The 26,146-nt window shown below is 38.3% G+C and overlaps 2 protein-coding genes and 1 long non-coding RNA gene across 3 annotated transcripts; all 3 read left to right on the top strand.

Annotated features, from left to right (window-relative positions):
* Positions 1-277: 277 nt before the first annotated feature.
* On the top strand, positions 278-1,079 carry LOC148849699 (uncharacterized). Its single transcript, XR_016098728.1, has 2 exons — positions 278-582; positions 661-1,079. It is a non-coding gene; the product is annotated as an uncharacterized LOC148849699 (long non-coding RNA).
* Positions 1,080-3,866: 2,787 nt separating this feature from the next.
* LOC148849698 (3-hydroxy-3-methylglutaryl-coenzyme A reductase 1-like) lies at positions 3,867-7,706 on the top strand. The gene is made up of 4 exons (XM_088942829.1): positions 3,867-5,298; positions 5,670-5,851; positions 6,173-6,519; positions 6,878-7,706. The coding sequence occupies exons 1-4, from the start codon at positions 4,238-4,240 to the stop codon at positions 7,118-7,120; spliced, it is 1,833 nt and encodes a 610-aa protein (XP_088798955.1). The 5' UTR covers positions 3,867-4,237; the 3' UTR covers positions 7,121-7,706.
* Positions 7,707-12,044: 4,338 nt separating this feature from the next.
* LOC148849697 (subtilisin-like protease) lies at positions 12,045-21,301 on the top strand. The gene is made up of 4 exons (XM_088945325.1): positions 12,045-12,368; positions 12,465-12,539; positions 12,659-12,728; positions 21,131-21,301. The coding sequence occupies exons 1-3, from the start codon at positions 12,204-12,206 to the stop codon at positions 12,710-12,712; spliced, it is 294 nt and encodes a 97-aa protein (XP_088801451.1). The 5' UTR covers positions 12,045-12,203; the 3' UTR covers positions 12,713-12,728; positions 21,131-21,301.
* The last annotated feature ends 4,845 nt before the right edge of the window (positions 21,302-26,146 follow it).

Raw genomic sequence — 26,146 nt, 5'->3', positions numbered from 1 at the left:
AAGACCAGTTAGACATAAAAAAAATGATTGAATTGGATTTAGACTTGCTTAGCTCAATTGAGAATGTCATAAAAGTCATTTTGCTTCAATTTCACTTAGGTTGTGTTTGTTTGTGGTGTAAATATAAAATTGCACCGAGGAGTTTAACAACTGTCAAATTTTTTGAGTGTAGAACTTGAACCGACTTTTATACCCATTTACACTACTACATTTGGATGATCCGTGTAAAAGTAAAGTAACGTTAGACTTTTGTCTGTGTTTGGAGAATACCCATAATGTAAATCTCCACCCCTCTAAGTCCCAACTCTCTCTCCTCTCAAAGATGAGACGACTCAGAACTCAGAAGTCTGAACTTTGAGAAGTCGACAAAAGTGTTTCTTTTGTTCCTAGGTTAGAAAAAAGAGGGAAAACCTGAGTTGTAGAAAAAGTGTTTTTCTGGACTTGATTCAACTTCCGAAACTTGTTCTCTTACATCCAGTCTTCGACAAATAAAGCAGAAAAAGCGAACACTATGCTCATATTCTCTTACATCCAGTCTCATTTCTTTGCACTCGATTCGATTGCGATCTTTCCAGTCTTCTTGTGAGAAACGATCAGAACTTACATTTCTATCTGTGTTTTCTTTCTAAACATTTGTTTATTTGGACCTTTGTTTTCCAGGTTGCTTACTATTGGGATTTTCATTGACATCTCCGGATTTGAGCATCCGTTTTGGAATTGCTGGCTCACCAGATGTACCCAGCAACGTTGGATTTGATGAGACACCAAAACAAAGGGCGAAAACCGGATGAAAAATCCCAACAGAGGAGGAGGGAAGCAGAGGAAGAAGAAGAAGAAAAATGAGGAGGAAAAGAGAGAGAGAGAACGAAAGAGAGACAGATGGGAGGTGGGTTCAGATCTACCGCTGCAACTGGTTGTAGCAGCAGTGACGGAAAGAGAAAAAAGGAGGAAGAAGAAGAGAGAAGGAGAAGAGAGAGAGAGAAGAAGAAAGAGTGGTTATCTTTTACATTGATAATTTAGATGTATTTATTACATTAATTATCGATGTAAATAAAATTTAAAATGGAATTTTACACCGATATCTTATGTAAAATTTACCCCAGTTCTATTTTCCACCCCAAACAAACTAACTTTAATAAACCTTGTACATCACATAAGTCATGACTAGTATGTAATAAAGTGATCTTACCGGCAAGAGCCTAGCAAATAAGATCATTGGGGAGGGAATAACCTCTTTACAACTTCACTAAAAATTTGGGTTGGCCATATTAACCTGGTTAGGGGTGGTAATTTTGGATACCCATTTATGAAGGGGGTCTTTACTGTTCAGTCCACCTCTAGAAATCTTAGCTCCATTCTACAAGTGTGGTGAATACTGACTGTGGATCAATGCCAAATCTATGGATAAGATGCATTTTATAGGGGGGGGGGGCTACTAGTAGACTAAGAGGGGAGTATAATTTCAGTTTTTCTGAGGTGGAGTGCAATCTATTTATCCCTTTATGAAGTGGGTGTGCCCGTGGACAGATGAAGAATACCCTTTCACGAGGGTGAGATAGGACTGGCCCCTAAATTATTGTTCCTCCATGTTGAGGGCTGGGGTTCAAAACCGTTGAACCCATTCAACCCACCCAGGCTTGATCAATTTGCCTAGCGGGTTTGGTTGCCCATTATATCAACTTAAATGGGTTGGGTTGTGGGTGGTAAGTTAAAAGTGTCAACATGTGATGTTATAATTAATTAAATAATAAAATTAAAAGTCGTTGGAAGTGTACATACTACTAATAACAAATGAGGATGAAAATTTAAAATTTAAGAGAGAATAATTTGATTATAAGAAATCAAGTGAAATTTTAGAGAAAAATAATTTAATTGTAAAAATAAAGTAGAAGACCACTACGACAAGCTAGGTTAGAAAAGTAAAAGAAAAAAAGAAAATTGGACTTATCAATTAAGGTGTATCTACGAAACCATCATTAAGTAGAATTTTGACAAACTTTTGAATCAATAACACTAAGTGTGTTTTTGACACTAGAGCATTTCACAAGTATACCGACATACCGTTTCTATTGATGTATCATATGCACCACACCATAAATTACACGGAATCGACAAGAAAATCGCATTTGGCAATGTTGTTTCTCAAGAAAAAAGAAATAATTTTGCAATGAGTAGCTTCAGGATTCAGGAAAGGAGGGGTTTCTTGAAATATCAATTTGACATTTCTTGAATTGTCTTGATGATCCTAAATAGTCTTAGTGACATGGCTGACTATATTTTTTAAGATGTCACATAGTTATCATTATAAATATATTATAATATTAAACCAAATAACTTAAAATGCTTAGTAAACTTATATCTCATTTTTTGTGTTTTTCAAAAATAAATAAATAGATGAAAACAAAACACTTGTGAATTGGGGCCCACTTGTGAAATGCTTTGGTGCCAAACACCATGTATATTAAAAGACTACAAAATGGGTTTTACTCAACCCTAACCCAGCCCTCCTATCCTCTAGACTTTTAATTGTATTTTTTGTGATACATTTTGAAAACTCAAGAGCCATTAATTTAAAGTTAAAGAAAAATAAATAAAAGAGTACCCTTTATATATGTAGGGGTATTATGACATAATGGCTAGGGTTAGCCAAACATAAATTTGATTTGAATTAAATAATCGAAACTCTAACTTAACCCTACACCCTATTTGGGTTAAAGCAAATATTGAAAGAAATCATAAGCTTTAAAAGGTTAGAGGTTATAAGTCCAGACCAAACTAAAAGAATATACCCTTTATATATGCAGGGGTATTATGCCCTGATGGGCTAAGTTAATTAGTCAGATCTATACCTAATTTGGGTCAAATAATCAAAACTCTAACTTGGCCCTACATCGTTAATAAGCCATAAGCCAGACCCTAACCATTTAGGAGTGAATTAAAATCGAATTTATCATTTAACTTGATTCATTTACATCTTTATTCGAGATTAATCACTTTCACTAAAAATATAATTTATATTATAAATAGAAAATTAAATATAACTCAAAAATATAATAGAAAAGTACAAACAAACCTAATGCATATTTCTAAATCCTAGTGCAGATTTATAAACATTTAAAATCTCAAATACCCTTACTTTATGCACCAACGCCCATCCATACATTAACATAAATCCCGAGCTGACACCTACCCAACAGTATTTTGAACGTACAAATTCTGAACTTGGGCTGAACGGCCATTCTCCCAAAATATAATGCATGACTTGGATTGAATGGCTCCATTAAAAATGTAATGAGGATATTTCTACATCAAATTTGCCTAACAGGACCGGTACATCGCATGGGGCCCTGTTATTAAAAAAACAAAGAAGAAAGAGGTGAAAAGAGTACATGAGATAGTGATAAGATATACAATCTAATTTTCCATTAACCAGACACGTTGCATTTACTATTTATTGTAAATTATCTGCTATTTAATCAATTATGATTTGTAAGATATTGTAGGATTTCAGCCAACCAACCACGACGAGAAAGTAGAAAAAAGATACCATATTAAAGAAAAAAACAATTGATCAATCATCCTTTTCTGTATCATAGATTTTCTCTTTAGGAAGTAAATCATAGATTTTGTCATGGATCTCGTCTCTTTTAGGATGTTTGATTCTGTTTATATTTATTCAATAAACGTTTATTGAAGGTGTCAAATAGGCATTACTTCAGCATTTTCTCTCTCTCTTATTCCTTTATATGTATAGAATTTATTTGGTTTATGTGCATACTAACTGCACGTGGAATTTCTTTTTTAAAATTTTTATAAACGGTTAAGCATTTTTTCACGTAAAATTTAATGGCACATAATTATAATAAAAATTATAATTATTGCATTTCTCGATTTTACAAACAAATAAAATACAAACGCTTATTCAATGCATATAAACGGAATCAAACACATGCTTTCTCTTCTAAAACAAAAAACCTCCACAGACTGACCACAGTTTTATACTTCTACTTACGCACGTGAGAAGAGAACGTTTAAGTTTAGTAGAAGTTCGTGTCTTGATGCGATAGATAGAGCCTTCTTGTATGGGTTTTCCTAAGCCTTGATGCACGCTGTACGTGTGGCCCTCTCATCTCGCGCGCCCTTATAACCCCTCTATAGAAGGATAGGAGTAAAGCACTCCTATACAACAATACTCCCGTCTTCCTCTCTCTCTCTCTCTCTCTCTGTTGGAATTCAAATGGACGTTCGCCGGAGGCATACTAAACCCCCACGTCCGGCCATCACTGCACCCAGCGGGCCCCATCGACAGCAGCAGCAGCAGCATCACAAGCATTCGAAGGCCGTTGATCATGCTGCTCCCCCGACCCCACACCCACAGGCCTCAGATGCCCTCCCTCTCCCTCTTTACCTCACCAACGGCATCTTCTTCACTCTCTTCTTCTCCGTCGCCTACTTCCTCCTCCACCGTTGGCGTGACAAGATCCGGACGTCTACCCCTCTCCACGTCGTGACTCTATCCGAGATCGCCGCTATTGTCTCTCTCATTGCTTCCTTCATTTACCTCCTCGGCTTCTTCGGCATCGATTTTGTCCAATCCTTCATCACCCGTGCGTCCCACGATGCCTGGGACGTCGACGATGAGAACGAACATGAACAGTTCCTCATCGAAGATGACCGTCGATGTGGTCCATGCGCTTCCGGCGTCGTTGGTCAATGTCCTCCCATCCCTCCTCACAAATCCCCACTTCCTCCGTCTCCCCCTGCTGTTCTTCCTCCCAAGATGGTGCATACCGTCCCCCTCGTCACCCCTTCGGCGGAAGAAGATGAGGACATCATCAAATCCGTTGTCGCCGGTACCATTCCCTCGTACTCGCTCGAATCCAAGTTAGGAGATTGCAAGCGTGCCGCGGCAATCCGCCGTGAGGCCCTGCAAAGAATGACGGGGAGTTCTCTTGCTGGTTTACCTTTGGAGGGTTTCGACTACGATTCTATTTTGGGCCAATGCTGTGAGATGCCTGTTGGGTACGTCCAGATTCCAGTGGGAATTGCTGGGCCATTGTTGCTTGATGGAAGGGAGTTCGTTGTGCCGATGGCCACCACCGAAGGGTGCTTGGTGGCAAGTACCAACAGGGGTTGTAAGGCGATTTATGCCTCTGGTGGGGCGACGAGTGTGTTAATGAGAGACGTGATGACTAGGGCGCCGGTCGTGAGGTTTGATACGGCCAAGAGAGCTGCAGAATTGAAGTTCTTCGTGGAGGATCCGACCAATTTCGATACATTGGCGCTTGTCTTTAACAAGTAAGTTCCATTTTTTCCCCAATACCTTTTCAATTTCCATTTTTCCATTCGGAAGTTTGGTGCATTTCGTCGATCTTTACTCTTCATTTTTGTAAAAAATGTGATTTTTCAAGAATTGTCATTATTTTTCTTGTATTTTGACTATGCTGTCATTTTCTTTTTTACATTGTTTGGATGTTGATGGGGTGCTTTACGTCAGATTTCCGCTAACCAACTTGGTGTTTACGTTGTCATGCGTTTCAACTTGTAACTTGGAGATTATCATGTTCAGCGTGTGTATATTATATCTAGTTAGAAACGATTCTTATGCTCAGCGTGTATTATATCTGGTATATATATATATATATATATATATATTATTTTGGTTGCAGATCGAGTAGATTTGCGAGGCTGCAAGGCATCCAATGTGCAATAGCCGGAAAGAATCTCTATATGAGATTTAGTTGCAGTACTGGCGACGCTATGGGGATGAACATGGTCTCCAAAGGTGTACAGAACGTCCTGGATTTCCTCCAGAACGATTTCCCCGACATGGACATCATCGGCATCTCTGGTTAGTTCCTTATTCCTGCCTTGCCCCACCACTTGTCGTTCTGCATTAGTAATTTAGTATCCACTATAATTTTTGTTTTCCTTCGTGATCTTATTGCATGTTTTTTCTTAACAACTTCCTCGTTTTGTTTCTCTTTTTCCTCCACTTAAACATATCAGTTAAAACCCTTTTCAGTAGATCTTTTGAATTATGTCAGTTAATTTCGTTGTCAAAAAGAACATATTTCTGGTTGTGATTTCTGAGTTGATGATCTTTTTCTATTCTAGTTTGTTTGGCAATTTGAATTGATTTTTGTTTGTTCCATGTCTGGCAATTTAACAGGAAATTTCTGCTCAGACAAAAAGCCAGCTGCTGTGAACTGGATTGAAGGGAGAGGCAAGTCTGTAGTATGTGAGGCTATCATTAAGGACGAAGTGGTGAGGAAGGTGCTGAAGACCAGTGTCTCTGCGCTTGTTGAGCTTAACATGCTCAAAAATCTTACTGGGTCGGCAGTGGCCGGTGCACTTGGTGGTTTTAACGCCCACGCAAGCAACATCGTTTCTGCCATCTTCATAGCGACTGGCCAAGATCCCGCGCAGAATGTGGAGAGTTCTCACTGCATCACCATGATGGAAGCTGTTAATGATGGAAAGGACCTGCACATCTCTGTGTCCATGCCATCCATTGAGGTAACTAATTAACCCCTCTATTGATTCTCCTCTACTGTAACTATTTCAATCTTGATTGACGGCTTCACAACAACCATAAGATAGGAGATGAAAGTTTTTTTGAAGCTTTCTCAATTGTAACAACTTGATCTCAACCTAGGCTGTGTTTGTTGTGTTTCCGCTTCTTTGACAGAAAAGTATAGTTAATGGATATTTTTCATCCTGGAAATTTTTTCTGGCCAGTTTACTTTCACAAACGAAGCATTTACGGTGAATGAGTCGGTGCCCCTGATGCAATTCATTTTTGCAGACCCGCTCCCCTGGTGTCGTTATCCTTGGGACTTCTAGAATGAATGAATATTTTGGTGTATTGTTGCAGGTGGGTACGGTTGGTGGGGGAACCCAGCTTGCGTCTCAGTCAGCTTGTCTGAACCTACTTGGCGTAAAGGGCGCGAGCAAAGAATCACCAGGATCAAATTCAAGGCTCTTGGCCACCATTGTAGCTGGCTCCGTACTTGCAGGGGAGCTTTCACTCATGTCTGCCCTTGCAGCAGGGCAGCTTGTGAAGAGCCACATGAAATACAATAGATCGAGCAAGGATGTCTCCAAAGTTGTTTCTTAAAGCCAGGCAAAAGATAGAGAGGGCCTTCCTTCAGATAACAGAACCCCCAGCAACAACTTTAAAACAAAATAAAAATTAGAAATAAAACTTCAATGAAGCTGAGAGAGAGAAAAATGACAAGGTGAAGGTGGGGTAAGAAGAAGAAAACGAGAGAGATAGAGTGAGGAGCCAGCAAACATGTTTTGTACTCTTTTATTGAACTGTAACTCTCAAACCATGTGAAATTGCACTTCTTCATGGCTGGAAAGTTTGCAATTATGCAAAGAGAGTTTGAGCCTTTGGGTGGGTGGGTGGGTGGGTGGGGTGGGGGGGGCGGCGGTTAACTATGTAGATGGCTGTGTATTTAGGTTAGGTTAGTTTTTCCCAACCTCCTCTGCCACTAGTCAGCGTGAAGAGCATGTAACCTTTGGTCTGACTCACTTGTGTATCTTGTTGTGGCCCATCTCTGTTTTTTATGACTCTTATCTTCTGTTATCACTTTTAGTATTTTGTTTACCCTGTATGAACTATCAACTCTGGAAATTAGCAAGTCGGGAAAAAACCATCTCAAATGAGATTTAAATGAATGTTTCAAGTTTTCATGTGATCTGACGTTTATGTTGTTTCTGCTTTTTTTTTTTTTTTTTTAATTTTAATTATGGGATTAATGTAGCATTCGGCATTCCTTATTTTAAGGGCTTTTTTTCCTTTTTTGTGCTTAAAAATTAAAATTAAAATGCACATATGAATACTGAGTTTTTAATAGATAAGTCGTTAAAATAATAAATGCCAAGACTATTTGATATCAACCTATAAGTTTTTTCTTTCTTTTTTTAGATAGAAACTAGGAGTTTTTTCTTATGAGAAACAAATTGGCAAAGACGAGATCACACACAGGAGGCCGGTGATCCCAACTTATTGTATAACTGGTTCTCTCCCTCTCTCCCCACTTAATTTTTTTTTGGTTGAAGTCCTTTCAATTTACTTCGGTTGTAAGCTACGATAGCAAACTGCACATTAGAAAGGGCGAAATGAAATTCAAACCTTAAACCAAGAGGACAAAAATATTGAGGGCTTTTGGTTACCCCATGAGGTCAGAGAATAATTAAATTGGAAATAAGAAAAATATACTTCTTATTATATATAAATACATACATGTAGAAAAATATGTTTTAATTTAATAACCTCTATGAAAATCTCCAAACGAAGGCCCATAACAAAAATTGCTTCTAACACACATTGTGTTACAATGCCATTCTCGTGTAAAAACTTGTTTTGATGGTATCTTAAGAAATGAGGGGAATTTTTACCAAAAAAAAAAAGAAATTAGGAGAATTTAGACTATGAAGCCCTATTTGGTATCTGTTGCCGTGCATGTTAGAGCAACAAGGTAAATTCACTTCAATTTCCGTGCATTAGCCGAAGACCTCGAAGCCTAAGGAAAGGTTGACTGAAGTTAAAGACAACAAAATGAGGCAAAGTACTCCTTCCAAGGACTATGGTAGGCAAGGATTGCTAGTTGAGGCAAGGTCCCTGGTGACCTGAGGCGCTGCAAGACAAGGAGTGTCAGAGACCTCGGGGTGGATATCCGAGGCGGAGGCTCCGACGCTCAAGTTAATATGAGGTGTGAAGCAGGGGGCAGTACAAAAGTGCTCCTGAAGAGAGTCCTCAGATGCACCAGATCTCCCTGAATTAATGCTAGGTAGATAACGTAGGTGCAATAAGTAAATGAGTGCATGATGTGTGAGTTACTCCATTCTCGCCCCTTTTAAGGGGCAATTACCTCTTTATTTATACTTGAGCATACTGGTGGTAGGTGAAGATGAACGCCTCAGATGAGAGCCGTACGAGGTCAAGCTATAGACCCTAGCAGTACGCCAGATAATTATGTAATTGGCTTCGTAAAAGGCAACAGGATTTTCTCCTACTGTCACTGACGTTAGCAGATGTTAGTGGACTGGGCCAAGTTAAACCACACCAGTATCCATTCGGAGAATCGATTCTGACAATTCTTCGGATGGGAATGCCATTTGATTGAGTTAGTTCTCCAAAATAGATTCTATCCATAATAGAATCATAAGTTTTTTTTGGCCATGAAAAAATTCACTTCTAACATGGATGGATTCTTGGTGGAGATGATTCTTGCTACGCCTCTATTAAAGTTACAAACATGTGTGCTATATTAACACGTGAGACGGTGAGAGTACGGATTTTTCAATCGTTTCTCCACAAAACATAAGCCCAGTTTGAAAAAAAGCCCTAACCATCGTTTTTCATCTTCCTCCATCTTCACTCAACAACTCTTTCTACTACCCTTGCAAAAGGGTATTGTTGGAGCACAAAAATTAATGCGAATAAATTTAAAGGATTTTTTTTACAGAAATTTAAGTGGGATACAAACTCTCTTTTTCTTTTTCTTGGCAAAAAAAATTCTCTGATTCTCTTGTCTTGGATGAAATCCGAAACCACAACTAGAGCTTGCAATTATGAAAAGCAAGAAACACCCAACCTTGTGTGAACAAAAATTTACTCACGCTCAAACAATGATTAAAACGCGAACAGTTGAAAGCAATGTCATCGCTTGTAGAATTGACAAAAGTCTTTTGGATCACAGGAATTTGAAGATCGGGATTTCACGGGTTGATGTGGTATGAAGTTGTAACAATTTCGATACTTCAGCAGTTGAAGAATTGGAGTCTTTCTTCTTTCTTCCTTGATCTTAATGTAACCTGTTTCCTCTCCTTTTTCAAAAGCAATGGAAGTGTTGGGAGACGAATGGAAGCGATTGGAGACAAAATTAATGGTTGAAGAAGGGGGAGCCGAATGGGAGAAAGACCCTCCGAACAAGAAGACTCCCATCCCCTTTTATAGTGAAGAAGCTTGGCCAATTCAGATCTGATTGGGAATCAAGCATTTAATTTGGGGGACCCATAAGATTTTAATAATCAATTTATGATCTGATTTAAAGGATTATTAAAAAAGGAATTGAATTTATTCCCCTCCCATTTAAAGACAAATGCCACTTGACAAAAGGGGGTTCGGCCATGCAACTTCTAATTTATTTGGCTAGACTTGACTTCTAAACTTGGTCGATTATTATCAAGTAGATGTACATCTCATTGTTATTATACATACTATTAAGAATATTGAAGCTTTTTAATTATAATAAATATGTTATAGAAATTTACTTATTTTATAGCCAGTATTCATTTGCAGATTTGAGAAGATGAGAACAAAAAAAATTGCCACAATTGTTGTTGGAAGTGTAAAAGTAACTCATTAACAAGGCAATTTTGACATTATTTTTCTTAAATAATACAAATTTTCTTTACTTTTGCATGAATAAATGACATGATAAATCATTATTACCAATGCGAGGAATATATGGTTGTTTTTTTGGATCCTTCCATTACAAAGGAATATGATCTTCTAAGTTCTATTCAAGAAATCTCACGAACCGGATTGGTGCAAAACACCCACATATATGTCAATGGATTGTCAGGCTACTTAATTATTTGCAGTTGCTGATATATTAGTAAATTGGTTAATTTGCTAATTAATTAAATTAGGGGAAATTCTCGATTAGTCTCCTGTACTTCGGGCCTAGTTTCATTTTATTTCTCAAATTTTAAAACGTGATAATTCAGCATTCAAACTTTCAAAATCTACCAATCCAATACTTGTTGTTAATTAAACGTTAAGTGGTATTTGAAAAGACATAAATGCCCTTCGAGTGTTATCTAATTTTTTTTTATTAATCATGTGGTGACTTCAATTTTCTTGAATAGAAGACAAAATGATTTTAGACTATTCATTTTTTGTCAATGTTTAGATGATTGATAAAGAAAATTAGATAGCATTCCAAGGGCATTTATATCTTTTCAAATGTCACTTAATGGCTGGTTAATGGTAAACCATTGAAATATCACTTAGTTCAAGGGAACAAAATGACACTAGGCCCAAAGTACAAGGTACTAATAATGAATTTTCCCTTAAATTAGGTAGTTTACATGTACTAATAATAACATGTGTCAATCGACTGAAATGTTTAAATGCTTGGCGTACTATTTGGCCATGAGGTTTGATAAATAACAATTCCCACGAATTATGAAGGTTTGACGAATAACAATTCCCATGAATTTTGATGGATATCATGTGTCATTGTCCAACTCTTTCCAAGTTCACCCATCTAGGGGTGCAAGTTGGGTAGGTTGGGTCGGGGTTATGGTGAACTCAGGCCCGATCCTAAAATTTGGACTTAAGGCTTAAGTTTGAGGTCAAACTCGGTCTTCTAAGTTCGAGCCCAACCTGCTCTATAATTTGATGCACTTAGGTTGGTCTCAAGCATGGGCCGAATTCAGGTTGGTTAATGAACCTGAGTCGTTCGAGCTATTATGGGCTAGGCCCAGAATTGACCCCCCCCCCCTAGAAAAAAACAACTTCTTTGCCCCAAACCCAACTCGGGGACCGAAAATCCAAGCCCAATCCATATAAAATTTCAGGCTGGGTTGGTTTGGGCTCAAGCTAGGCCCACCCAAGTTGCACCCCTATACCCAATTACAACACAGTTAGACTATAGGCCCCATTTGGTGCATCTTTTTGCACAGGCTATCAACTTTTTAGAAGCTTGACAACTCGCGTTTTGGTATTTTCCCGTTTGGTTGAGAAAAGATCTAATCGTCAAAAGGCATAGCCCTGAAAAGACACGAAAAATCCATTTCTGACTATTTTCAAGAAACTCTAAATGAAGCTTTTTACCTTTTTTTTTAATCATTTTCATGTGAAAATACATACAAACAAAATCTTAATCAAACAATCTTTAAACTATTAAGATTTTTATGCAAAAACTCATTTTAATCTTTAAAAATAGACTTGTCAAACGGCCCCTATGTTTGGCTCTTGCTCCCAACTCCCAGACTCGCACACACCGCCAGTTTAAGACTTCAGATTAGATTATATTCGTTAAACTCTCCCCACCAATCTCTTCCCAAATTCGAACTGACAAAAGATAAAAAGTAAACACAAAATTACAGACTTTACTCGGTGAGAATAGTCATAGAACAAAATCGTAGAAAGAATTCCGTTCTGAGTGAGTTTCGCCGCAATGGGGAGCGGTTGGAGAAGAACGGTGGGAAATGTGAGATCCTTCGTTGGGAACTCGATGGGAGGTCTGACAGGAGGAAGTAATCTTGCTGCATGGGTTGTCGCGGGAACGTTAGCATATTTTCTCTGGGTCAAACCCTCGCAAGACCTTAAGAGAGAACAAGAGGTTCTTCTTCTTCTTCTTCTTCTTCTTCTTCTTCTTCTTCTTCTTCTTGTGTTCCATGTGGCCTTTACAATTTTCGCATCTTCCTTTGGACTTCAGGAAAGGGCAGCTCTAGCTGCAGCTTCGGATCGTTATCGTTACGTAGAGAAAAGAAAACCTATCCCTGATCCCCAGGTAATTTCATTGTTTTCTTTGATAAAAAAGGTTGGTTCTTATGTGAAAACATTAGGTTTTCTTTGTTTTACCTTTTCTTTTTTTTTAAAATTAAGTGAAATTTAGATGGTTTTTGCCAGGAAACTGGTTTGATATATGGGAAGAAGAACACGACGAAGAAATTGGAGGATTAGTTACCAAAATTGCACAGTGAGTTGGGATTTGTTTCTTTTTTTTTTTTTTTTTTGTTATTACATTCCTATTCAGAAAATTTAGGAGGATTGGTTGTATGAAAAACATAACTTGAACATATTTTTTCCTGAAAGTTTCATGGTATTGTTATGATGGATGTACAGAATAAAGAAAGTGACTTTGACAAGATTTAGGAGAGATTGCAGGGGATAGTACAGAATGAAGAATAATTGAGTGGATTTGTATTCACAAGATAAATGGGGAATTGACAATCAGAAAGCCAAAGAAAGAAATTACAATAGAAAATTCAAAAACTCTGTGGATTCTGGATATGAAGTAAAAAACAAAACAAATAATCCCTTAATACAGGACAAGTGCAATATAAAAATAAAAAATAATATTTTATATTACCAGAGCATAGTTCATCGGATATGCAACTAAGGGACCAGATATCAAATGTTTTGGTCATAAGAGAGGCCCAAATATCTCAAGCACCAATAGGATCACAAATGAAATCCTAATGATAAAAGATAGTGAAAATAAATTGTAAACCTAGTAAATACCATTTGCTCACTTCTAAGTTGATCAATCAACACTAACCTATAACTAATGATTTTTAATTTTTCCAAATTCCTCAAGTTTTCTAGACCTCTGAATCTCTGAACCATGTATATTGGCCGAATGCCTTCATACATATGGTATACAGAATCTTATATTATATATGATTATAATTGAATGCCTTCATACATTATTGTAGAAATTTGTATCAACTTCTTTTGCTTATATATATGGTATACGAAATCTTATACAGAATAAATAAACAAGGAAAAAAATGAAAAAAGTTCAATAGTTTATCCCCCCTCACTTTTTTCTGTGCACTGCATTTCAGGCCAGAAAAATTCTGCAAGTTAGTAGAGAAAACATATAAATATAGATAAAATTTGGCAATTCTACAGTGTATACTGTTATAATGAAATTATGAACTAGGAACTAAGATAAAGCCACCACTCCAGTTATATAGTCAATATACAACTTATGGTACTTGAAACATCACTAAACTCTATTGACACTCCAATTAAGTGATTCACAAATTTAGAGAACACATATCCCATGTATGAATGGGCATAAAACTGCCAATACAAAAGGACAGAAAAGTTAGTGAACATTTCAAGGCTGAGATTGGCTACATGACATATGCACAATATGTAATGGCATGGAATTCCAATTTACAACAAACCACCTACTTGACCCCTTCAAATCCATTGTCTAACCAAGGTGGCATGCTAGACATCCTTTGAGTTTGGTTAAATCACCAAAGCACAACTGCCAACTAAAACCAGATCCTTCTTAACCATTAATTAAAGTCAACCTTCCTATATGTTGATTAGGAATAATGTAACCAAGTTCTGAATTGACATTACTTGATCTCACGTAACCAAATGCTCAAAAATTTGCTTTAGACTTTCATTGTATGAGCAACACAAAGATGAGGAGAGAAAATTCATGTACACATCCAATACACCATTGCATAATCACCAAATACCAAGTATCAACAATCAAGTGATTTTTTTTTTTTTTTTATCAATAACAACAGCTTTTCATTAAAATGAAACAAAATTAATTACAAGGAAGGGGAGATCAACTTTCTTAACAATCAAGTGAATTTCAGCCAAAAAGTTTTAAAATTTCAGCCAAATACCAAGTATCAACAATCCATGTCTCCAACCTTCCTCTCAAACCCTTTGCAGAAAACTTTGCTGTTGGCTTTGCAAACTCTGATTCCCAGCTTCCGGAGTGGCTCCACCTTGGATCCCTAATTATTTGTAGTAAGAAGGTCTTATCTCAAGATGGTAGCCATTGGTGAATACCCAAGAAGAAGACCCAAACTTTGATGGCTGGTTAGAAATCTGGAGTCTTCCATTCCACTTGTGGTCTTGGCCAATCTTTGAACTTATCAGTAACCTCTGTGGGACTCAAACTTATTCATAGAAATACTAGGTCCTTGAAGGATTTGTCTTGTGTGAGGATTCGAGTCAGAGCATGAAAAGCCTGCTTAGTGCCTAGATTGATCCCTATTCATGAGAGAAATATCTGGTTTAGCATTAGAATTTCTGTTACGATTCATTAGTTCCACATCGGTAGTATGGGATGCCATTGTGGGGTGTATATATGTCTGGGTTCCCTCCCTCTAACAGCTAGCTTTTAGGGGTGAGTTCTCCTAAGGCACATAACAGATGGTATTAGAGCCTACACTATGCCTCCTAAGGCACATAACAATTTCAGTGGGGAAGACGACTGAGTCAACTCAGAATCGAACGCAAAAGTCACCAAAGCTCAGGAACTCGGCCTTCTTTGGCCCAGGCAATTGGCACTCTCAAAGATGCTGAAGAACACCCCAGTTTGAATTCTAGCCCTTTGGTGGAAAGAGGTTAAATGAGAAGGAGAAGACAAGTTATTCAAAGATTCCTTCTACTCAAAAACCCATGCTACCTCAAATCCTACAGCTCTCTGGTTCTACTCAAGCGGCTACTTGGAAGATCGGGAATAGAGTCTCTCACAACAGATTTGCTAGCCTGGAACAGTTGGGGGGACATACCCGGGGAGTGAAGATTCTCCCACTACCCCTCTGTACCCCCTAGGTGTTTCGGCTGAAGCACCCCCTTTAGAGTATGATGAGCACCACAAGGTTCTTTGTCATCCGACTCCAATGACTCATCAGAGCCTTACAGAATGGAAGTTGAAGCCAACCTTTCCGGAAGCTACAGAATCAAAGAGCTGTACTCAGATGTTTCAGCAAGCACCAGAAGTAAGATGAATGAGCCACCTTCTTTGACCGTCAAGGCAGGAACTGTCCCCCAAGAACCCAGTTCTTCTCTGAACCTCCAATCTCAACACCCAGGTACCATCTCCCCTGTCCCCCTAGTCACTTTGCTTTATTTTCTCCTCTTGAATGCATGCCTTGTGACTTGTCTTCTGGCAGTCTCCCCAATCTTGTCACATGTTCTGGCCCTCCTGGTATTGTTCCTCCCTCTTCTACATTGATGCCATTATAGGAAGTCCAGAGTGCAGACTTTGGAGGGTGATAAAGTTAATGGCAAGGATGGTTCAGAAATGGATACAGATAAGGTAGCAAAGGTTTTGGGAATTTCTTTGGTAGAGGATGTCAACTCTCTAAAAACCTAGATCAGTTAGAGAATTGAAGAAGCTTCAGAGCAATTTGAAATGGAAGAATGGATTTCAGTGTATGGCTGGTAGAAAGAAGGCAGCAGGGATTTTTATGGCAGATAACCATGAGGGTTGTCTCTTGGAATGTGCGAGGACTAGGTGGAGATGGTAAAAGAGCTTTAGTGAAAGTTACTGTTTCCAATAAAAAAAAGAGCTTTAGTGAAAGGCACTCTTAAGAAGCTAAACCCGTATATAGTAGTTCTGCAAGAAACTAAAAAAGAGTCTGTTGATAGGAGGCTAATTAAGGCTTTTTGGAATGTTAATGGTAAACGTTGGGCTTCGATTGCCTCCTCCAGGGCATTGGGTGGGTTAGTGATTATTTGGGATGAGAATCAAGTTTCTGTACAGGAAGTTGACAGAGGCAATCAATCTCTTTCCATCCTCTTCACTAATAAGTCTGATGATTTCACCTGGATCTTCACAGGTTTCTATGCTCCAAACTCCCCTAGGTTAATAGAGAACTTATTGGATGAGCTGGAAAGTGTTGGATCTTATTGTCAGCTCCCCTGGTGTGTAGGAGGTGACTTTAATGTCAGCAGATCTGTCCTAGAGAAATCCAATGGAGGACGGCTGACTTCAAGTATGCGAAGGTTCTCCCATTTTATCAGAGATCTTTTTTTAGTGGACCCCTCCCTGTCTAATGCCAGGTATACTTGGTCGAATTTGCAAGCTGAAGCAATTTGTAGTAGGTTGGACAGATTTCTTTACTCTTCTGATTGGGAGAATCACTTCCCCAAGATGGTTCAGACAACCAGACACCGCTGTACTTCAGACCATTGGCCAGTAATTTTGGATACAGAAAAATTATAAGTGGCTAAGAGTCCTTTCAGGTTTGAAAAATTTTGGATTTTTCATCCTGACTTCAAAGATGAAGTGACCAGATGGTGGGAAGAATGTAATTCTGAAGGTTGGGCAGGCTTGAGGTTTGGGGAAAAGTTAAAATATATCAAGAAGAAATTGAAGGAATGGAGTAAGCTGAAATTCAAAAAGATTTCAGAAGAAAAAGACAAGTTGTTAGCGGGTATTACAAATCTGGATGCCAAAGAGGGTAATGGGCAATTAGAGAGAGAGAGAGAGAGAGAGAGAGGATTTGAATAGAAGAAATGAGATTCGAGCTGTTCTAGAACAATTAGTGTGGAGGGAGGAGGTTAAATGGAGACAAAGAGCCAGTGTGAACTGGTTAAAAGATGGAGATTGTAACACCCGATTCTTTCACAACTTTGCTAATGGTAGGAACAGAAAGAATTTCATCTCTAAGCTGATGGTGGACGACTGGGAGACAGAGGAACCCCAAATTATTAAGGAAGAAATGGTAGATTTCTTTGAAAAGCTTTATTCATCGGACAAAATATGGAGACCTTCGTTATCAGAAGGGACTGATCCAAAGATCTCGGAAGCTAAAAAGTCTTGGCTTGAGAGAGACTTTAGTGAAGAGGAGATTAAAGAGGCAGTTTTTAGCCTTGATGAAGATAAGGCCCCTGGCCCTGATGGATTTTCTTCGATCTTTTATCAGGAGTACTGGGATATCATCAAGTCTGATTCGGTGGAGGTATTTGCTGACTTTCATAGATCTGCCAAGATAAATTGAAGCAATAACTCCACTTTCATTAAGCTGATTCCTAAAAAAGCTGGTGCAATTGAGATTAAAGATTATAGACCAATCAGCCTTCTCAGCAGCTTATATAAAATTCTGGCTAAAGCCTTCGCTAATCGTCTGAATATAGTAATTGGAGATGTAGTGGACTTCTCTCAAAGTGCTTTCATTAAAGGTAGACAAATTGTGGATGGGATCCTGGTTGCCAATGAAGTAGTAGCAGATAGAAAACAAAAAAGAAAAGAGGGGGTGGTTTGCAAAGTTGATCTAGAAAAGGATATGGCAGAGTGAATTGGCAATGTCTTTGGAATATCTTAAGACTTCAAGGGTTTGGGGATAAATGGATTAGATGGATGAAATGCTGTGTTCAATCTACCTGGCTCTCAATCCTCATCAATGGCCCAAGGCTTATTTAAGACTTCTAGAGGGCTGAGACAAGGTTGCCCTCTTTCCCTACTTCTGTTTACTTTGGTAGCAAATTTACTAAATTTTCTGCGTAAATTTGCCACAAATAGCAACTTAATAAAAGGTTTAACAGTAGGTAGAGAGGATTCAGATTTCCCACTTATTCTATGCCAATGACATAATTCTTTTTCTAGAAGGTGAGGTATTTCAGAAATTTGAAGAAATTTCTCAATTGTTTTGAGGCTGTTACGGGCTTAAGAGCCAACTTAGCTAAGAGTAGCATTGTAGGCATTCATGTTACCCTAAGAAAGATGACTACTTTTAAAGAAATTCTGGGGTGCAAGGTTGAGAAGTGGCCTTTACACTATCTTGGCTTGCCTTTGGGGGGAAACCCCTCTTTTCTTGCTTTCTGGGATCCTGTAATTGAAAATTGCGAAAAAAGATTGAATTCTTGGATAAGGAACTACCTCTCAAAAGGAGGCAGACTCATTCTCATCAAATCCTCTTTCCTCAGCTTGCCAGTTATTTTCTTTCTGTTTTTAAGATGCCAGCTAAAGTGAGATCTAGTCTTGAAAAGCTGCAGCGTGATTTCCTTTGAGAGGGAGGGGGAGAAAAGGAGGAGCATATATTGAATCAATGGCAAGGAACAGGGCTAAGCAAAAGGGGTAAAGTATTTTGGCAATCAGTGCTACATGCAGTGTTGTGGGGTGTTTGGGATGAAAGAAACAACCACCTCTTTGACAATAAAAGCAGAACCTTGGAGGAATTAATCTCAGATATTACCTACCTTTGCATCCTTTGGACAGTGAATTTAGCTCTGTTCAAAGGACTTTCAGTCAATGATCTTATCAGAGATGTTCACCCCTTTCTGTTTCTCCCTCATCCCCAGCAAACATCCTTGAGGCATCCCGTACCCATCAGTAAAGGAGTGATAACCCTTAATTTTGACGGGTGTGCCTTAGGTAACCTTGGCCTTGCTGGTATTGGAGGTACAGTAAGGGACGAAAGGGGCAATTTATGCTGGACTTATAGTGGTCCAATCGGCTGGGCTGACTCCACAAAGGCTGAAGTGATGGCTTCACCGGAATCAGGATAATAAAAATTTGGGAATTCAGAATGTGATCATTGCAGGTGATTCAGCAAATACGATAAAATGGTTAAGGGACAAAGAGGGGGGCCCTTGGAGACTGAATCATTATCTGACTGAAGCTTGGGATTCTTTGGATTGTTTCAATGTTAATTTAGTTTTGATTCCTAGGGAACACAATCATACTGCAGATGGCCTAGCTAAATTTGGTGTGTACTTGGAGCATTTGTATAGTGGCAAGCATCCTCCTTCGTAACTTGTAGGGGTTCTCCCCCTGCTTTGTATATCTCCCCTTGTTCCCCCTCTTTTTCTTAATAAATTCTGGTTAAATTTTCTCAAAAAAAAAAAAAAAAGGTTGTATGCAAATCGAAGAGGGTTGGAGGTTTGGGTCTTGGTCATTTGGTAGAAAGAAATGCCACCCTTCTAGGGAAATGGCTATGGTGATTCCCCTTGGAGCAAGATAGTCTCTGGGCTTCAGTAATAAGAAGTAAATACGGAAGGAATAATAACAGGTGGGACAGAAACAATGTGACAAACAGATTTTCTCTAGCCAATCCTTGGAAAGGTATTATGCAGGTCTTTCCTCTTTTTTTCCCCTTAGCAAGACTTAGGATTGGAACTGGAAAATGTATCAGATTTTGGGCTGATACTTGGTGGGGTCCTCAATCTCTGTTGGTAACCTATCCTAATCTTTTCAGCCTAACCTTGGATAAAGACACTCTAGCTTCTGATGTCCTAGTTAGAGATAGCGAAGGTTTGTCCTGTAATTTCAACTTTCGTAGAGCCCTGACGGACATTGAAGCCCAAGAAGTCTTGTCCCTTCTCTCATTAATGGAGTCTTTCTCTCTTCTTACCTCCCTGATAAACATACCTGGTCTTTATCGCCCAACAGCATTTTCTCCACTAAATCCTTTCTCACCCACCTTACTTCTGGGACCCGGAGCCTTCTTTGTCAACAGAATTTGGCCTCGTGTAGTACCTCTCAAAGTCTCTTTTTTTTTTTTTTATTTGGGAGGTGGTCTGGGAGCATATCAACACTTGTGACATGATACAAAGAAGAATATTAGGATCTCAGTACCTCTCTCCCCACATTTGTGTCATGTGCATGAAGGATGGTGAGTCGACTAGTCAGTAGTCACTTACTAATTAATTGTGAGGTGGCTCGTTCTCTTTGGCAATACTTCCTTGATATGATACTATTGGGCTCCTCCCAATAGCGTGGCAAGCTTCTTTAATCAGTGGCCTTCTTGAAATATGGGTTCAAAAGGTAAAACCTTTTGGAGAGCCTTAACTCATTCTATTATGTGGTGTATCTGGGATGAACGTAACAAGAACATTTTTGACATCAAGTTTGCTAGGATGGAGGTCATTAGAGAAAGAATCTTTTCTTCCATTTTCTCCCGACTTTTCTCTTCTGATTAGTTCAAAGGTTTCAGCTATTCTAATCTTGAAAGAAATTTATTAGAGATTGTGCATTCCTTCCACTTTGACAATCAGCCTGGACACTCCAGCACTCCAAGACCAGATCTGGATTTCTTACTGAGGTTTGATGGAAGCTGTAGATCATCTCCCAACCAACCACTGGTGGCTGGCATCGGGGGAGTTATTTTAAACAGAGAGGGTTCTGTGGTTTGCGCTTACAATTGCCCAGTTGGTGCTATAGATGCTTCAGTAGCTGAAATCAGAGCTTTGGTGATGGGTCTGAGACTCTGAGAACTGTTAGATCTCTGTAGTTGAATTCTGTTCTCATTGAGGGGGACTCCAGAAATGTTATTAATTGGGCCTCCCACCCAAAAAAGGGCCCTTTGAGGTTGGGTCATTTCCTCAACAAGATCTGAGAAATAACCTCTTTTCTGCATTGCGGCTTTAGATGGATTCCAATGGAGCTGAACTCAATTGTGGATCTTTTGGCTAAATCTGGGGTGGATAGGAATTTTTTGTATAGCGCTAATAGCTTGCCCCCTTAAAATCAAAAGCAAGCCAACTCATTGTTTATATGGCACTTTCCTATTCAGCTTTTTAGTTATCAGGCGGTATACCATCTGATTCTTTTATGCAATTTTTAAAATTTCCGGTTACTGCATGGAACATAATTATGGTTTGCTGCAGCTGTAGGTATTTTTACAGTCCATGGGACTGCCGGTATGATGATTGGGAATTCGTTCTTTTGATCATAACTGATTATACTACTACTATGATTATCATCTAATGATCTTGTAAGTATACATTACACTATGAAAGTATGTATTCTAATAAAATACTTGATCTTCTGTATCAAAAGAGGCTGTAGATTTGATGCTATGAGAATGTATTGTAAACCACATTATGATAGCTTTTTAGTTATCATGCCACTTTATGACCACGGGTCCCACCTATGATCTCAACTTTCATGAAAAGAGAGGGTGAGGTTTTTTATACCCTATGACTTTTATAGGCTACTATAACCCAAAAAAAAAAAGGTAAATTGCTAAAATCTCCCATGAAGTTTCTGACAGTTGCTGAAACCTCCACTACTTTTTGCTACACCCTTTCTATAAAACAGACAATATAAAGCACTGATGTCATGCTGCCCTTTCTATAAAACAGAATATAAAACAATGATGTCATGCTCTTAACATCTTTAAATGACAAACGCCATTGTAAATGGCTCCAAGACACTATTCATAGTTTCCCACCTTTGAACTAAAGTGGGGCATTGGCGGTAACTATCTTTTCTTTCTCCCTGGTTACATTATATTTTTTACAAGGTATCAAGAATATCCAAGCCCTCTGCAGCACAATCTGCTCAGATGATGAATAATTAATTATACACATTACTTCTCAATTGGGGCATCTAATTTATATTCCTTTTGGATTGATTAAAGTTACTCGATTGTTGGTAGGGGTGTCAATGGACTGAGCTTGGGTTGTATCAATCCTGTCCGAATCAAAACTAATTTGAATGGGTTGGGTGGTCCAATAAGACATTGAATTGGATCAGTCCAGGCCTAATGGCCAAAAGATTTTATTGGATTGAATTGAATCTAGTCCATTTATAGTGGATTTATATTGGATTGGATTAGGTTGAATCAATATCCGGTCCATTGACAGAAGATAAAGAGTAGTGGTATCAATGGACTTGGATGCATTCTGATTTAAAACCAATGTGAACAGGTTGGACATTCCAATAAGACATCAATTGTCCAATCCAAAATATTGATTGGATTGGAATGCACATGGTCCACCTGTAATGGATTCATATTGGACCAGATTGGGTTGGACCAATATCTGATTCACTAAACGCCCTAATTGTTGGTAGAATGCAGCAGAAATGAAATAACAAAAAAACTGAAAACCTAAAAATTATCGAATTGGACCTACAGATAGAATCCGTTTAGAAGTATTTTATTCCCAATATTGGAAGTTTTCTCGTGGGAATAATATTAAACGCAAACTTTCAAAATACTAAGGCTTAGTTTGGAAAGAGTATAAATACAAATATGTACCGTACAAATACATATAAAATAATACAAAATACAAGGTTTTGCACTCTAAATACTTGTATTTATACTCATTCCAAACTGAGAAGTGAAGAAGAACAAAAATGATGAGAAAACAAGTGGTGATGATGGTGGACAGAGGGGTGTCAATGGACCGGTTTTAGATTGGGCCCCATCTAAATCAAAATCAATTTGGACAAGTTGGATGGACTAACAAGGCATATTGAATTGGATTAGTCCAGACTTAATGGTCCAAAGTATTTATTGGATTGGATTGGACCTGGTCCATCCGTAATGAATTTATATTGGATTGGGTTGATTTGAGCCAATATCTGGTCCATTGATAAAAGATAGGAATATAGGTATCAATTGTCTAGGTTCAGGTTAGAATAAATCTAAATTAAAACAAATTTGAACAGATCGGACAGTCTAAACATTGAATTGGACCGGCCCAAAATGGTCCAAAATATTTATTGGATTGCATTGGAGCTGGTCCATTTGCAATGGACTCACATTGGACTGGATATCCGATCCAGTCCAATTGACACCCCTAAATGGACTTACGCTGGACGCTTTCACCCTCAAAGAAGACGTCTTTCTTGTCAATAATGTGTCTGGGGCCATTTGTAAGGGTAAATTTGACATTTAAAAATGTTAAGAACATGATATCAACAATGTTTTTATTGTCTATTTAATAAAAGCGATGCAGATGCAACGGTGTCATTCAAAAACTTTGCGCGAATTGACTGCCATTAGCAAAAAGCAAGGTTTCGGCAACTGTCAGAAAATTAATCGCCATTAACGAAATGGAGGGGAGGTTTCAGTTAGAAATTTAAGGTGAGGTTTCAGAAATTTATCAAAAGATGTAAACAAATAAAAACTCTACTTTTTCTCTCTCTGTTCGGGATGTATCCATTATGCTGAGGGACAAGTCCAGACTTGATATAGGTTGAACGGAGGGAAATTTAGTTGGACTTGCATCCCTGCCGGAGCTTAGGGCTGCACTCAAGGTTAATGAAGGAGGTTGTAAAATGAGCAGCCTACAAGTATCCTAGTGCCCGATTTGGGGTCTGCAGATATATCACCAAATACAACTTGAAGGCTATCTATAGAAGTAGGGGTGTCAATTGGACTGGATTTGGTCCAGTCCGATTTGGTCGACTGTGAGTCCATTATAAATGGATCAGGTCCAATCCAATCCAATGAATGTTTTGGATTAATTTGGATTGGTCCAATTCAATATTTGGACCATCCAATCTGTTCGAATTCATTTTGATTTGGATTGGTTTTAGCCCAAACCTGGCCCATTAACACATATATTCTTATATTGTATCAATGGACCAGATATTGGCTTAATCCAACCTAACCCAATATAAATTTGTTACGGACGGACCAGGTCCAATCCAATCTAATAAATATTTTGGACTGGATTGATTCAATCCAATATGTATTGCTGGTCCGTCCAATCCATTCAAATTGATTTTGAACTGGACAGGGTCTATCCAAAATCGGTCCATTGACACCCTTATATAAAAGCCGCTGCCCTTCAGCCCTCCCAAATGGGCACCTAATGTACATAGGGCAATGTATTGGTCATTGTACAAACCCTCCTCTGATTAGAGCTGTTAAGTGGGTGATGCTGTTTGTGGGCCGACATTGCACGTCACTCTATCTATTTATCTATCTATTTTATTTCAAATTTCTTATAATTTTTTCAATTTCATTTTATTATTTTATATATAAACAATTATATACATTAAAATTCATATAAGACAAAATTTTAAGATTTTTTATTTTCTTGTTTATCTTATTAATTTATTTTAACCTTTTCATTTTTTTCAAATTTTCTAAAAAATCATGTCACCCATGACCTGACGTGGCAAGAGAGGGCCCATTCCAGGGTTCTCTTTTGAGGGGTTATGGGCCAGACAGGCACGACCCACCTAGACTCACATTCCAGCCTGGCGCGATCAGTTAAGTACAGGCAGCCTGCAAAAGTGGGCCATGCGAGCCGAGACGGGATCTGCTTTTCACAAATAGGTGCCTCACATGCACATTCACAGTGCATTGGAAACATCTCTCACGGGAGATGTTCCCAATGCATGGTACGATGTGCATGTAAGGTACTTGTGAAGCGCTAGGTGTGAGGAACAGATCCGGTCTCATGCGAGCCAATGATCAATGATCTAAATGCTCAGCTGGGACCAGTAGCCCATCACATGGTATTCTTTGGTTTACAGGTGTGACTAGTGTTGTTCATGGACCAGGCTTTGGGCCCAACTTCATACCATTTTGTGCTCAGTCTCTGGGCCGGGCCCTTTCAAATTTTGGTAAAAATCAAGCCCAAGGCTGATCCATGACTTGGTCTAATTGTAACCATTGAATGACTTAGTCTCATCCATCAAATCTGGATTTACTCTTCACAAAACATGTCTCTCATCAACCTCACAGTGTTTTCTGTCATACATTGGGATTTGGGAACGTCTTATATGTTTTCAATGCATGGCTGTGATGTGTTGTGAGGTTGGTGTGAAGCATCGGAAAATCCAATTTCTCATCTATTCTAAAATCCCAATTATGTTTTTGGTTGTTTGTTTGTTTGATTTTAATTCTTAATTCATATTATGGATTATTGTATAGGTGGTGAGTAAAGGTTTTTATTAATGAATTGTTAAAAAATGTAGTGGATGAGTGTTGCCATGGTTTTCAAATTTCATGTAGATTTGCTACAGAGTAAGAGCGGAATCGTATTATATATTGCCATGGTTTGGTTTCCCCATCCTAGACGGAGCCGGGTTGCGAGGCGCAGGCAATGCACTCTCCAACACCAACAGTAACACTACTCGGATGCAAGAAAGTAGAGAAAGTAGAAACTAGATAAAAACAGATGCCCTCCACTCCGGTCCAGTCCAGCCCAAGTGCCCAACCCAACCCCCTCAGGCCAGGTCAGTCAGTACGTGAAGCAAAAGCCATTTCAAAATCTGTTTTTATCTAATAATGCCTGCAGTTTCAGGCACGTCCCCATCCCATCGAGACTAGTCATATGATGCCGACTTTTGTAATGAATCTTTTTTGCGTTTGCCTGTTCGGCTATCGGATGTCTCCTAAGAGATAAGAGACTGACTATATTATAGTATGAGGCTATGAATTCATGAAATCAAGGTTCAAAGTATCAGAAACGCTAAGTGTATTGAAAAGGCAGTTTTAATAGATGTATTGAGATACACTTTGAATGTACATGCGTATTGGAGAAAAATTAAGATATGCTTGGAAACACTATAAATTCTTTACTAAATCATAAAAAGACATTAACAACATTAAATATAAGACCTCAATGAGGTGCATATGCATTAAATTAATATATTTTAATGGTTTTATGAATAAATATATTGTAGCCAATTATAACTTCATTAAAAATCCTATGATTAGCTATAATTTATAAATAATAATTCTTAAGTTTTAATGTTTTATGGGATGGGAAAAATCCAACTCTCCTATCCAATCATAAAACATGCATTAGCACAACTTCTATGTGAAAATATAATTAATAATTTTTTGTTATTTAAATAATTATTATGTATTATTTTAAAAATTATAAAAAATAAATAAACATTATATAATATATTCAAAAATAGTTATTAAAGAA

The sequence above is a fragment of the Nelumbo lutea genome, chromosome 5 (assembly GCF_056320005.1).
Source record: "Nelumbo lutea isolate HS-2025 chromosome 5, American lotus-T2T, whole genome shotgun sequence".
NCBI classification, from domain to species: domain Eukaryota; kingdom Viridiplantae; phylum Streptophyta; class Magnoliopsida; order Proteales; family Nelumbonaceae; genus Nelumbo; species Nelumbo lutea.
The sequence above is the reverse complement of the archived record's forward strand: the minus strand, read 5'-3'. Positions and strand labels throughout refer to the sequence as shown.

Bases quoted from the DNA above. Each gene is read 5' to 3' on its own strand.
- LOC148849698 (XM_088942829.1), top strand. From the start codon at position 4,238: ATGGACGTTCGCCGGAGGCATACTAAACCCCCACGTCCGGCCATCACT. The intron at 5,299-5,669 runs GTAAGTTCCATT...TTTTGGTTGCAG, and splicing joins TTGGCGCTTGTCTTTAACAA to ATCGAGTAGATTTGCGAGGC. The intron at 6,520-6,877 runs GTAACTAATTAA...GTATTGTTGCAG, and splicing joins TGTCCATGCCATCCATTGAG to GTGGGTACGGTTGGTGGGGG.
- LOC148849697 (XM_088945325.1), top strand. From the start codon at position 12,204: ATGGGGAGCGGTTGGAGAAGAACGGTGGGAAATGTGAGATCCTTCGTT. The intron at 12,369-12,464 runs GTTCTTCTTCTT...TTTGGACTTCAG, and splicing joins ACCTTAAGAGAGAACAAGAG to GAAAGGGCAGCTCTAGCTGC. The intron at 12,540-12,658 runs GTAATTTCATTG...GGTTTTTGCCAG, and splicing joins AACCTATCCCTGATCCCCAG to GAAACTGGTTTGATATATGG.